The following is a 14,327-nucleotide window of genomic DNA, read 5'->3' on the forward strand; positions in this document are numbered from 1 at the left end:
GAAGGCGGTCATGGCGATATTGGGCTTGAACTCTTCCTTGGCTGGAGACTTAGAAAAATTCTGTTGTAATGTCCGAGGGTATTGGTTCGCTTTTTAACGATTCTTCACATCCGGGGTATTACATTGTGAATAAGATGGAAAGGTTGCAAAGAGCGCAGCTGATGGTCGAAAGGGAATTTCTTGAAACCCTTATGTGAGTAGAATTCTCTTCATTTGATGATTATTTTGCCGCTTTGGCTCATTTAGCGATCAGCGCGTTTTGCGATTTGTCAGCGAGAAGCAATTCGATATGCGTGGTTTCCGGCCGTGAACTGACATGAAACATATCGAATTGTTTCGCTGAGTCATAAATTGTCTAGTTATTTATTCCCCAATTCCTTGAAAATGAAGCGAACGTCGATGTAGAACGCCTGTTGATAGTTCATTTTAGACCATGCATGGATTTAGAAAGCTTCAGTTCAGCTCTCGCTCTAGCACTTTTTAAGTTGGTTTTTCAGTTGATGTTATTTCATGTTGTAAACAAGTTAATTAAATTGTAGAATTCATAATTTGAACAAAATGCCGTAAATGCAGTCTTCTTGGTTCGAAAAGACATAAATTAGAGTAATCAACGTTCACCTCGAGCTAAAACTATCCCTCATTCAACGTTCTCTGCCGAAATATGGCTCAGAACTATAATGTTGTGTCAAAATTCGGAAGACACCTTTTATCAAATCAAGGTAGATATATGTATGTATGTATATATGTATGTATGTATGTTTAAAACTTAATGTCAAAAAGACCAAAGCACTGTGGCTGGGCAAATGGCGCAACAACAGAGAACGACGTCGTTACAGCTGTCATGGCCTCGAGATCCAGTCAAAATCCTGGGAATATACTTTTCGTATGGCGAAAAGACTAACGATTACTATAATTTCAACTTAACCCTCGGACGTACAAGCAAACTCATACCCCCACCATCGTACAAGGGGGGGGGGGGGGGGGGGGTGGATGGAACCCCTCCCCGGAGTTTTAGTTATATTAAGGCGTAGCGAAAATATTTTGCACTGAAAAGAAAGCCCTTAGCTTACTCTACAAGATGACATAATTTTAATTGGCTGTGACGTCATATGACGTCACACGACGTCATAAGAGCCGCCATCTTGGATCCGCCATCTTGGATTTCAACATTTTCTTAGAAGGTCACAAAATAACGGAAATTGATGCAAAATCAAGCCAGAATGCTTATGGAATGTAAAAATAAACAAATTTTGCACTTCTGTTTAAAAAAACTGGAAAAAATCAAGAAAAAAGTTAAAACTGACGATTTTTGTCAAGACATGCCTATATTTTTGACGTTGCCATGGCAACGTCAAATACCATGGAGAAATGGTTGACATATTAAATTTTCCACAAAGGATGAATGTACAGCTACTGAAAGTGTTAGCATTGTAGAGTAAATAGTTTTTTTTAAATTTGGGAAAAACCTTATGGGAGGGTTAAAAGTTCAAAAACGTCAGACTCATTTAGATATGCATGTGGAGTTCAAAAAGTCTTACTTTTTTTGGGAAAGTTGTGATCATAAAATGTCTTGGATTGTGGCAAATTTTATACTTGGCATCTAATACTAGTGTGCCTAAGGATACCACCCAAACTGTTAAAAGGAAACTCTTCGGTTTCCTTTAGAACAAAAAAAAGAGATAAAATTAAAAGAGAAAGCTTATATCAAGATTATGATAAAGGTGGAATTCGCAGGCCCGATCTCGATTTAATGATAAAGGCAATGCGGTTGGCATGGATTCCACGTCTTTTGAAACAAGGAAACTTGAACTGGAAATCTGTACCCGACTTTTTCTTGAAAAAGCTAGGCGGACTGAACTTTCTATTACGTTGTAATTTTGATGTGTCAAAATAACCAACTTTCCATAAGGACATGCTATTTTTCTTCGATGAGCTCAAAACTCTTTATAATTATGATCTGGGGCAACCGAGAAATACTAATAGACGGCAAACCGTTTTTCATCAAAGAATGGTTCTCTTAAGGGATTATCTAAATCAGTGACCTGTTAGATGAACAAGGCCAGCTGCTCTCATATAAAGCATTTAAAACGAAATACAAATGTAAAACTAACTTTTTAAATTACTATCAAGTTACAAGTGCAATCCCGGGCAGTTTGCTGTCTAGGACAAGGAACAATTATTTTTCTAAGAATATGTTCTTGGAAACCACTCAATTATCGAACTTGATGATTCAACTTAGGTTAATCTTGAAACAGCCAAAGTAAAGGATTTTTACAGGTTATTAAATACGAAAGCTCATAATTGTTCACATACCGGACCGAAAAAATGGAGCAAATCCTTGCCAATAAATACAGAACAATGGGATATAATTTTCAGATCAGTTAAACAGGTTTCCAAAGAAAACAAGCTGAGGGAATTCCAATTCAAATTTCTGCATCGAGTTGTTGTAGCTAAAAAAGAACTCTGTAATTCACCGTGTTTTAAACTTGATAAAGCACTCGCTCGCGCGTGTAAGCTTATAAAATATTACTTGAAAAGATTTAAAAATACGGCCGGTTTGTTGTTTGCAGCTGTAGCACTTATACTGCTTTAAAAGAATTTCTGGATGTATTTTGCTTAAAATAGCTAAAGGAAAGAAAACTCCTTATTTGGACAATGACGTCATAATTAAATGCCTCAAAACTTTATCTTAATACAAGAATTGAGCTTGGCAACAATGATTTTCGAAATCAGCCTACATGTACTTGATTTGGTAAAAATAGCTATATTGCCAAAAATCAGATTACAATGCCTGTGGGTATTTTTCACGTTTTCGGCTCCTGTGTACCTGAATATACTGCGGACTATAACCTCAGTAAAGATTATATTACAGGTAATATAATAAAGTAGAGCCTTTATGCTTTTCCATCGTCAATCGACGGCACACGAAAAGGGAAAAAAAAACTACTGAAGATGTCTATAGTAATAATTGTGGTGTCTGCGTTGTGCTGGTTATCTTTTGATGCCCTTCAGTTCGTCCATCTTTAAATTTAGTTTTTTAAGCTCAATACCGCGCCGGAATTATTTATTCGATTTAATTATTTTTTCTTTGTGTGAATGCAGGGTAAATCTATGTATTTGGTTTACTTGTATGCACCAGATTAGTACTATTCCATTTCTCACTATTGTCACTAACAGACAACAGACAAGGTGTTAAAAAGAGTTAAAAAGGAAAAGGCCATTTGTCGGCATCTATAATTATTTAAAAACGGAGGATGGAAAGGCTTATGGTTCCTTCAAAAATCAGGTAATATAGTAAATTCCAAAAGTAAAGCGTGTGCAATGTTACACGACTTTCCGTCACTCAAAAAGCAGCCTAAGATAGTTGTAATATTATCTGTCAATTAAGTCGCTTTCGGTTTGCAAATTTTATCACACTTCCGCATATATGTCCGCAGCACATCCTGCTCTTATCTCATCCTAAATCGTTCGATCCATTTGGTCCAATTTAAATTCAGCGGCATCTTTTTTGTAATCAAGTATTTGACTCACTATCAGTCTAACCTGTGTAGATGCTATAAGAACGAATATATAAACGCAATCTTCATTTGGGTCCGTATTACAGTTTCACTGGTCAGTCGAACCTGTTCCTGTTCTCGGTTTGCGTCTTCTATGATGATGTTCGCCAACAACAGCACGACAACAACCTTGAATAATAACGAATTTCGAGGCCATAATGCTCAGAATAGCACGTGTTTGCCGCCGATTGATTCTGTGGCTATCATGATAAGTTATGCTACTATTAACATTGTCATTCTGATTGCTTCGCTTGTGGGAAATACCCTCCTTATCTTCGCCTCTCTCAAATCGAATATGACGATGAACCTGATACTAGCCAACATAGCTATTTCAGATTTATTGTTCTCCCTAGTTGAATTTCCTCGAGAGATAGTGGTTCATATTAAAGAGTCGACGGTTTTTCTGGTACACGGATGGATTGGTCGGATTCTCTGTAAGATTTGTGCCTTTGTTGCAGATGTTACAATTGCTGTGTCTACACTGTCCTTAGTTCTAATTACCATTGATAGGTTGGTCGCTGTGGTATTCCCACGAAGATATCGTCGAGCCACTGTCAAAGAGCGACGAATCCTTATCTTTTCGACTTGGATTTTAGCGATGGCGATTCACTCCCCATATTTCTATACTTTCAGTTTGGAGACAAGAAATGGAGAAACTCTTTGTATCACAAACTGGGAGCCGGCCTTCAATCACAAGTTAACACATACCCGCTACTACACTGCGTTACTTGTTACTGTTTTGATTGTGCCACTAGTAACAGTTTGCATACTTCAGACGATAATATTGGTGAAACTAAAGAACGATGAAATGGCGCCTTTTCGTACTTCTATCGCCAATCAACGACACAAGAAAAGGAACAAAAAGCTGCTTAAAATGTCTGCATTGATCGTTTTGGCATTTGCCTCGTGCTGGTTGCCTTTTCTTGCCGTTCAGTTTCTTTATCTTTATTTTCCAAACTCAATTCCACGTTGTAGTCTAGGCTTTAAAATATTTAATCAGTTTGCCATTCTGTTTTCGTTGTGTCATTGCATAGTGAATCCAAGTATTTGCTTCACTTTTATGCGCCGGATTCGTAAAATCCTATGTTTTAAATCCAAATCCAAAAATACAAGTCCAAATCCAAAAATCTATGTCATAAATACAACAACACAGAAGAAAAGTTCAAACTATATGGAAACGAGATTATAGACCTTTCTAAGTCATGCATCTCGAATATCTTCCTCTACTACTTTCTCTACTGTTAACTAAGGTAACAGTCAACATCGAAGCCCTAAAGTGTATACCCCCTGGTGTATAAGAAAAAAACTTGTGTTTTTCTCTTTTTGATAATGCAAATAATATCATGTAGCGAATTTTAATTTGGTCCTGGAGTGAGCGTGAAACTGCCCCCAAGGAATTCAAATTCTGCCATTGTCTTTACAAAAAAAACTTAAACAAAACAGTGCAATTTTATTCACCTGAGTTTGCAAAGCTTGCTACAAAGTGAGTGAAAACACTGCATCAATCAATTAAAGTCGTAAACAAAGTGTCCGAAGAGCTTTACAACTTCTTGAATCTGACATACTCCTTTCCACAATTTCGCTCATACTTCATGGCCGTCTAATCTTTTCGAATTTCAGCATAAACGACAAAGAATTGCATCTAGCTCGTGGCGATGAATATCTGACAGATTTCTTCCTTCGCTTCGCTGCACTTACGTTCACCCAAGTTTTGTACTATTAGAGGTGTTTTGCTCTTAGGTTTTGCTTCTTAGTGTAGCTAGCTCCTCTTCTGACAACGTAGAAAATTTCTCTTTGTTGTTACTATTGCTGAAAAGCTCAAAAGGAATGGAAAAACGTAGCAATCTTGCCTTAAAAATTCCGCCATTGTCAACTAAGACAAGTTTACAGGGCTGACGCTATGCTTTGTACTAATTGGCTAACATCCGTCACATGTTGTTTTTTCTTCGATTCGATTGGCTGAGACAAAACTGTCCAATTTTTCTTAAATTGGACAGTTTGTGCATTTTACCTGAAAGTCCTAATTAAAACTATCCAAATTTAATCCCAAATTGGACAGTTCTCAGAAATTAAGGAAAAATAGCTGCGCTGACAATATAGGATTTACTGACAGCTATATAATTAAGTTTTTAAGCTCAATACCGCACCGGAAATATTTATTCGATTTAAATATTTTTTCTTTGTGTGAATGCAGAGTAAATCCATGTATTTGGTTTACTTTTATACACCAGAGTAGTACTATTCCATTTCTCACTATTGTCACTAACAGACATAATGAACAAACAAGAATAAAGAGTATTTTTATTAGGAATGGGCTAGACACGAGACAATAGACAAAAGGAAATTGAGTGCATATTACATATCTATCCATTTCTCAAAAACACAGCCTAAAGGAGTTTCAGTATTATGTGACTATCACATCGCTGTTGGTTTACGTTTTTTTAGGATTCCGCTGCCTTTTATCATATTTTGTACATTGGTTCCAGTACTTTTCTTATTCTGCATCTTTGGATCCACAGCTTTGATTCATAGTTAAAAGAGAAAAAATTGTCGGGGTTGACCCTGCACAAAACCTGACAAAATACAATAGGTGGTTACGTGTGTTCATGTAACAAACCAATAGAAACATTGCGATTGCGTAATGATGAGCGCAAAAAAGATGTACAGGGTCGTGGACCTTCCAACAGAAATCTTAGCCTCTTTGTTTTCTCCTTTGATGTTTGCCTGCCTTCCTAACCATTTCCTTCTATTCACTACGTTCTAACTAAATTTATCGGCATCGTTTTTTTTTTGCCATCAGTACTAGACTAATTAAGTTTCAGACAAAACTATTAAAATTCAAAAAATGCTTATCAAACGAAAAGATAAACACAATCTTCGTTTGTATCTTATTACAGTATAGCTAAAACAAAGAAGAGGTCCCAATAGACAAGACAATTTTTACGGCAAACTTGACCTTAAGAATTACGTGAAGTTCTTCTTCGTTCAGTGTAGACCTGTTTGTTTGCTTAAATAGCTTCAGGTGTCAAAGAATATATGCTGTCTGACAGATGGTGTTCTAGTATGCTTCCATGCACATAAGCATTGTCTTACTGCATTGATATGCAACAGTATGCAAGGAGTTAAAAAGGAAAATGCCATTTGTCGGCCTCTATAACTATTTAAAAACGGAGGATTGAAAGGCTTACGGTTCCTTTAAAAATTAGGTTAATAGCGGAGCTCGCACGGCGCCGAAGGCGCCGAAGGCGGAGCCCCATTGGTTCATGCGGACAAAGCAGATAAACTGAAACCCGTCAAGCCGAAAAAGTTTGGTAGTCACGTGACCTTCCGTCCGTCCGTCCGTCCGTCCGTCCGCCCTGATTAGGACTGGGGACGAGTTTGTCTTCCGGGGAGCCCGCGTTTGTTGGTGGGAAAATGTAGTAGGCAAAGATTTTCAATTTTTAATTTTGCAAAGAAGCTTTCAAAACGACTTCAGTCTCTAGATTCAATACGTTTATTCAGCCGGTCTGAAGTTTCAAACACGAGAAAAACTTATTTTTTCTAATCTCTTGTTGTGTCGATGTTGACAAACGAGAGTAGAGCGAATTGAACTTCGGGGAGAAAAGCGATCCGCGACGTGAATAGTAGCGAACAACAACGACAAAGAGAGCATGAAAGAGCCCAGCAAAAGAGCTGAAAAGAGGCAACGAAGTAGCGAGGAGCATCGCGAGAGAGAAAAACAAAGAGAGTTCAGAAAAAAAAAACGAGCGACGTTTTGGAGAATGTGAGTATTAAAAGTTAAGTTATAAAATAATAGGCTTATTCATTTATGGAAAATTTGTCTTGTCAACGTTCTTACTTCGGAGTTTAGAATTTTCAAAGTAAATGATTAATCAGCACCATATGCTAGCATTTTTCAACTGACTAGTAGGCATTCGCTTCTCAAATGTCGAGGATTTTGCCTGGTTACTTTCCCTTAGCTTGCTGAACTGTTTGTAGTTTAGTTAAATCGAGAAACAGGTCTCTTCTCAAATTTGGTGTTTCCGGAAAGAGGTAGATTGATTTGCGTTTCACAATGTAAATAGTTTACTTAGAAATGTTTTTATCGATGAAATGTCACCCAAAGTACATGTATTTGGACTCTAATTCCAGTTTCATTGGTACTGTCTGAGAACTACTTTCGTCTTCATTTTTTCAAGAGCCATTACAATGTAAACATAGGATAGCAAATACACAACAGACAAGTTATTCACTCTACATTACTGAAGCTTATGAAGTAATTCAAGCTGATGTCAAGGGTTAGATTTCCATGGTTAAATACTAAAAGTGGCAGGAGTTGCCCAATGTACAGATATCAAAACAATTAAAATTCATTAGATGATAATTTGTGCTTTTTTGTGTAAAGTATGGCACATACGCAGTGTAAAAACAATTGTAGAGTTTTCTGTTTGTTTTGGAGCCATTGTTTTCCTCTAAGAGAATACCAACAAGAAAGAACAGCATGACCTTTGTAATTTAAAAAATGAAACTTATTCAACCCCTTGGGAACTGAGGGATTTTAATTTAGTCTTTAATACATATTCTAAAATGACTTGTGCATCTCATTTTATCTCTAATGTACCTGTTCATTTATGCATGCAACTGACAACATGGACAAACAAACACTGGGTAGTGTCTGTATTTGAAAAATCCAGTCAACCCCATGGGATAGCTTAGGAGAACATTTCATACCTAAGGCATTACCTTCTTGTTTTTTTGTTGTTGTTTTTTTTTGGGGGGGGGGGGGGTGCTGCCCAAGAAAATTTTACAAATTTTGGCCTTTTCGAGTGCATTTCCCACATTCTGACACCAACATATAAAAACATTTTGAGGGCATTGACATTCAGTTATTTTAGCTGAATAAAAAGCAGTGTTTTCAGGAGAAAAAATACATGCACCATATGTGTTTATTTGGTGCGAACAGGTGTAATGTTTTTGCGAGTTAAAAGGGGAGGCGAAAGAGGGGGCGTAATAGTATATTAAGGCTATTTTTTATCGTTGCAATTTTTTTTTAACACTCATACATATGCATATTGCACAATAGCCTGTGGCATGGCTTGGATGTACATGTACCATAGCTAGTTTTAAATAAATGTAATGTATTGTGACTTTTTTAGATATAAAACATAACTTTATTTGTTGACAACAAGCTACTTAAAATAAACTAAATACATTATGCTACTTAGAACAGAAGAAGATAATTACATTTCCTTTATAAGAATAAGTTAACAGTAAAAATTATTGTTTCCTTGCAATTCTGCCTCTATTGAGGAATTTAGTACACAATTTACATGTAAAAGCAAATGTAAATAAACTGTTATCATTGCTCAAGAAAAGAGGGGGCAGGGGAGGGGTTTGAGGGCAAAAACCTAACAAGATCTGCTACCTGACCCGACAAATTACTGGAATTAATACTTGTAATGATTTTGTGGGAGAAGTGCAAATTGACCTGTTTATCTTGTTGTGGTACTAGGCAAATGTAGAAAGAAAACCTGAATTCAGCTGAAATTTCTCATAAAAGCAAAGACTTACTAAACTTTTAGAGCTGCTAAGGCTAGAAAAGACAGCTGGGCTTGTTGATGTGCCCGCAAAGTGTCTCTTAGCTACATCCCTGATAAAAGTTTTGGGGAGAATATGCAAGCCTTTATGAAGTTAATCAGACAGTGCTTTCAGCAGCACCTGTCAGAGAGTAACATAAGAGTCTTAAGATACCTCATTTTGAAGGGAACTCATGAATTTTAGCCAGTGGCTCACCAAAACACTCACCAAAGCCCTGACATGTGCCGGGTCTTATAAAAAGCACTAATAATGTTTTCAGTAGGTTGAAAGCAGTTGTGCTGATATACTCACTGTGAAAGGATTTTTTTTTTTGGTTCTGAACATATCCCTCAACACAGTCCCTGGCCCAGCCAAAAATTGGAAAAATATTTCCCTATACATTGTATCTGTAGATCAGTGTTTTGAATAACTTTGGAATTATAAATATTAATGCCAATGATAATCAACAAAATTTTATCTGTCTTTTTTGCCTTTTTCAGGGTTAACACAAGTACCAGATAGCTGCAGGGACAGGGAGAGATAAATGAACAATCAGATTATTATATTATCTCTTAATTGCATGTACAACTAATACTTAATGTACTTAAATATGGACAGGTGTAATTTTAAAGTTAATGAAAAAAAGCCAGTTGTGGTACAATCATGTATATTTCTTAAAGGATTTCTGATAGCACAACATAAAAATTATCCTTAATTCTCAGTGCTCACACTGTGAAGAACAGTAATAAATGAGAAACACAGTTCATTAATCTCAAAATTCAGTAACATTGTATGTTGCAATACAATAATTAACTGATGAAATATTTATTTTTCCTAGGCAAATTTTGACTTTACCAAAACCAAACTATACACAGCTATAGATTGTATTATGTGTAAATAAGTGAAAGGAGAAAGGAACAATACTCATATAATTAGGGAAGAAGGTGCTATGGTTTTGGGGGACCCTACATGTACATGTATTTGTCAGAATAACAGAATGTCACTATTTTGGCTTGCAGCTAGCTTTTAGTCTGGTGTGCTAGCAGAAAGCTGTTATTTTTGGTATTGGGCAATAATTAACAATTATTCACCGTAGTGGAGATGAATATTGTTGGATATTTACCGAGCCGCGAAGCGGTAAATATCCACCACATTCACCAACGCTGAAGTAAATAATTGTTTTAATATGTACCACACAAGTTGAATAACAAGCAAACAAAGCGATGCACGATGGCAGTTTGTTTTTCTTAGCTGTAATGAGGTCAAAAGTACTTTGCAAATCACCTCCGAGTTAACCAATCAGCGTGCACGAAAAGCACTACATTGTATTCACTTGTGTTGTATAATTATAATAATTTTTGTCACCGTTCTATGACAAAGGGTGCCCATTTGGGGGGGGGGGGGTGGGAAGGGGAGGGAAGGTGCATGTAAAACTTTCCAGTTGTATGCTATGTGTACAGCTGGAACATACCAGCCAGAACTAGAACAACATTTTCTTTGTTTTATCTCCTCTTTGAGAGTTTAACCTTGGACATACATGTACATGGAGGGGGGGGGGGGGAGTGGATGCCACCCCCCTCCAAACTTTTTTTTAAAAAAATTTTGAATTTAATTTTCGATTAAACGCGCAGGCAAGGCAACGCGCAGGCAAGGTCAGCGCTTATATGAGGGTGTCGTTTATTTCAAATTCAATTTTATTCTTGCTAACAATAGTATGGTAACTGAACATTTGAATTTTAAAAACAGAAAAATGTTTTTAGTGCTCATCTGAAAAGGCTTTAATCAAGGAAAATATTTCTTTTGAGCCTTGGTTCAAACTTGATTACTATTGCATTTGCTTTTTGACTCTATTATTGGAATAAACGCCACATCATGATGCAGCGTGTATTTAAGGGCGGCGTCCATTAATATTTGTGCCCTTATCTGCGGCGATTATTCGAGGGAGGCGTTTAATCGAATAAATACGGTACTCTACAATGCTGAATTTTTCAGTAGTTGTTCATTCATACCTTGCAAAAATTTTCATGTGTTAAATCATATGTTCATGATATTTGATGTTGCCATGGCAATGCCATAATTATAATGAGGTCTGGCGAAAAATCGTCATGTTTAACATTTTTCTTTCTTTTTTTTTTTTCATTTTGTTTTTAAACAAAATGGTACGATTTGATTTGTTTTGCATTCCATAAGCATTCTAGCTTGATTTTGCATCAAGATGACAGCTATATTGACGTCACAGCCAACAAAAATTATGTCATCTTGTGGAGTACGCTACGGGCTTTCTACTCAGTGCACAAGTACATGTATTTCACTGCACCTTAATAGGATGAAAACTCTGGGGAGGGTCTCCAAGCCCCCCCCCCCCCCCCAACCCCTTATACGATGGTGGGAGTACAGATGATGGTGATGGTCTTGTACAGTTGGATCCCAATAACTCGAACCTTAAGGGAAATCGAAAATGGTTCGAAATATCAGAGGTTTGAGTTAGCGAGGGTAAAATTATTTTAAAAAATTGACCTTAAGGGGAATTCGAAAAGGTTCCAGTTAGTGAGAGGTTAAAGTTTTTGTGAGTTCGAGTTGTCGAGATTCAACTGTACATCCGAGGGTTAAGAAAAGTTACTGCTAATTGATAATCCTTTTTTAATTGATCAATTATTTTTCCTCTTATTTGGTGCTGTTGTTCATGGTGAACAATGATGCATATAATATATAAAGATAATAACATGAATAAAAAAATCGGTCTAAAAAAGTATAAAGGGCAAATAACCGGGGAGCTCCGCTTTTAGGCTTGCCTAAATCTATATATTAGAGTAAATTTTAAAATTAAAGCGTGTGCAATGTTACACGACTTTCCATCACTCAGAAAACAGCCTAAGATAGTTGTAATATTATCTGTCAATTAAGTCGCTGTCGGTTTGCAAATGTTATCACACTTCCGCATATATATCCGCAGCACATCCTGTTCTTATCTCATCCTAAATCGTTCGATCCATTTGGTCCAATTTAAATTCAGTGGCATCTTTTTTGTAATCAAGTATTTGACTAACTATCAGTCTAAGCTGAGATTGTCTAATTGGCGTGCGTCGTGGGTCGTGGGTTGTGGGTCGTTGGTCGTGGGTCGTGCGTGTATAGGCAGAGTTACCAGCTATCTCTGGATTTTAAATTTACCGAAAAATGTGTGAGGCTTAACAAGGCCGAAAATTTGAACTCACTCATTCAAAGACCTCGGATGGAGGTGTTACAATATACGTTGCATGAGACTACCGCTAGAACTTCCCCTCTCCTTCCCCTTTGCACGCCGGCCACGCAGTTAGCCACGCAGCCTACTAGTTCGCAGAAAAACTGAAAAATCTTAAACAAAAAAGAACACCCTTAAAACGATTGCATTGACAAGGACAAGTTCCTTCAGTTTGGCTGATAAGCCGATCAGCTACTTCTAATTCTGCCATTTCATCTGTGTAAAATCGGAATTTTAATCAGGGACCAGTGTGTGGATCAGTGACAAACTAGTGTCTAAATATTTTCATTGGGTTTTTTTTGTTTCTTGGTTTCGCAGGATATATGCAAAAATAATATAAACGTTTTTATTTTAAAATAATGGTCTAAAATATAACTTTAGTCAGTTACGTTCAACAAAATGAAACGTTTATTTCGCTACAGTTCTTGACATTGCAAGTTTTGATTTCCCTTTAATCTCTTTAAACGCAACATTCGATAGTGCATCTGCAGCCTCAAGCTTCAATTGATAACGGAAGGTCAAATCTCGACGCACCTTCACCGCATTCAAACGTCTTTATAGGCAGCTTTTCTTCCTATTTCGGGGAATTTCGTCATACAACAGTGTACAACAACTACTGCCTCGCGAATCCTTGACACCTTTCGTTTGACATCTGTCACTCATTTAAACTTTGACCTGAAACACAACGTCACGATAACTTAGTCACGCGAGAGTCACGCTTTCCTGAACATTCCCGTTTTCCCAGGTATAAGAGTGTTTTTACTTTTTAAATGTTTTACATCTGAACCAAAGTGCTTTGAAAAAATGGCACAGAAAAGTCCACATATCACCATTCTCAAACATTTTTTTTAATAAAGCCCCCAAAAACTTCGTAAATTGTCACCGTGATACCGGTAATGTATGAAACTTTTAATTATGAAAATTAAAACCGTATCTTTGAAGTACTTGTCTTGTTTTTGGCATACTTTTGTCGTTTGACCGCGGTCGACGAGGAACCTGCAAGTTCGGATTCTGAAACAGCAACATCGATTTGGCCTTGTGAAAGAAATCTCTAGTACTTAAAATCGGCGTACAATTATTAAGTCATTTCAAGAATATAAATAGTTCCAGACAGTGCAAGTTTTGATAATGCTTCCGCAAATGCTTTCAGCAAACATGTACATTTCACCTATTTTTAACCAATCATACTTGAGCGTTCCCACGCCACTAATTGGATCACTGGTAGGTAGCGATCAACTGAAAAGAAACTTTTTTTTTCATTAGAGGAATAAAAAGTTGGCCATGCACAGGAAAAAAATCCATTAGGTGTTCTGTAGAAATCCCTTTAAATGACCAAGAAAAGCCACGAATTATTAAAAATTATAAAATATATTGACTAGCGTGACTTCCCAGATAAAATTGGAAAAACAAATAAATGAATAGCACGATCATTTAATCGATATGGAATAAAGAACCACCAAGCTATCTACATAAAATCGTTCAATAAATCGGTTGTTACCAAAACGTTGCCGATCAGAAAATTCTCATTTGGCAAACAGCCTGCACGCCAAGGTCAAGCAAATGCTTGCAATTTTCGGCCCACTTCCTTACAGTGCGGCTACTGTAACCGGGGTCACCCAGACAAAGTTAGCTTCAGCCAATGAAATGTCGAGTACAGAACAAAGAAATTTCAACTTCTTCGTTCGCCACGAAAACAGATCGATACAAACTTTGGCCGTATGGCGGCGCTGAATTTTCATTTAATTTCAATTGCATCCGTTTTGAACTTGAGTGGTTGTGACAGCAACATTTGGAAGGTAAATATTAGCGATGTTTATGTAAGAGAAGTTCGAAACTGTGTAAAAACGGGGAAAGAAACGACCGTATCGTCTGTGTCAATGGTGCGTGGCGGAGTTCGCTCGTGACAATTTCAAAGTTTTCTCTACGTCATCAATTGAAGTTTTGGTAGCTGTACCATTTGGAAAATAAATACACGT

General features: G+C 37.0%; 1 protein-coding gene and 1 long non-coding RNA gene across 2 annotated transcripts; both read left to right on the forward strand.

The window, feature by feature from the left end:
- Positions 1-3,569: 3,569 nt before the first annotated feature.
- Positions 3,570-4,872, forward strand: LOC144655670 (neuropeptide Y receptor type 1-like). Its single transcript, XM_078515966.1, has one exon. The coding sequence runs from the start codon at positions 3,652-3,654 to the stop codon at positions 4,744-4,746; it is 1,095 nt and encodes a 364-aa protein (XP_078372092.1). The 5' UTR covers positions 3,570-3,651; the 3' UTR covers positions 4,747-4,872.
- A 1,898-nt stretch (positions 4,873-6,770) lies between these two features.
- LOC144655726 (uncharacterized) lies at positions 6,771-11,930 on the forward strand. Its single transcript, XR_013571189.1, has 3 exons — positions 6,771-7,320; positions 9,614-9,778; positions 10,351-11,930. It is a non-coding gene; the product is annotated as an uncharacterized LOC144655726 (long non-coding RNA).
- Positions 11,931-14,327: the final 2,397 nt, after the last annotated feature.

Source organism: Oculina patagonica, chromosome 5 (assembly GCF_052425735.1).
Source record: "Oculina patagonica isolate OP01 chromosome 5, crgOcupat, whole genome shotgun sequence".
Taxonomy (NCBI): Eukaryota; Metazoa; Cnidaria; class Anthozoa; order Scleractinia; family Oculinidae; genus Oculina; species Oculina patagonica.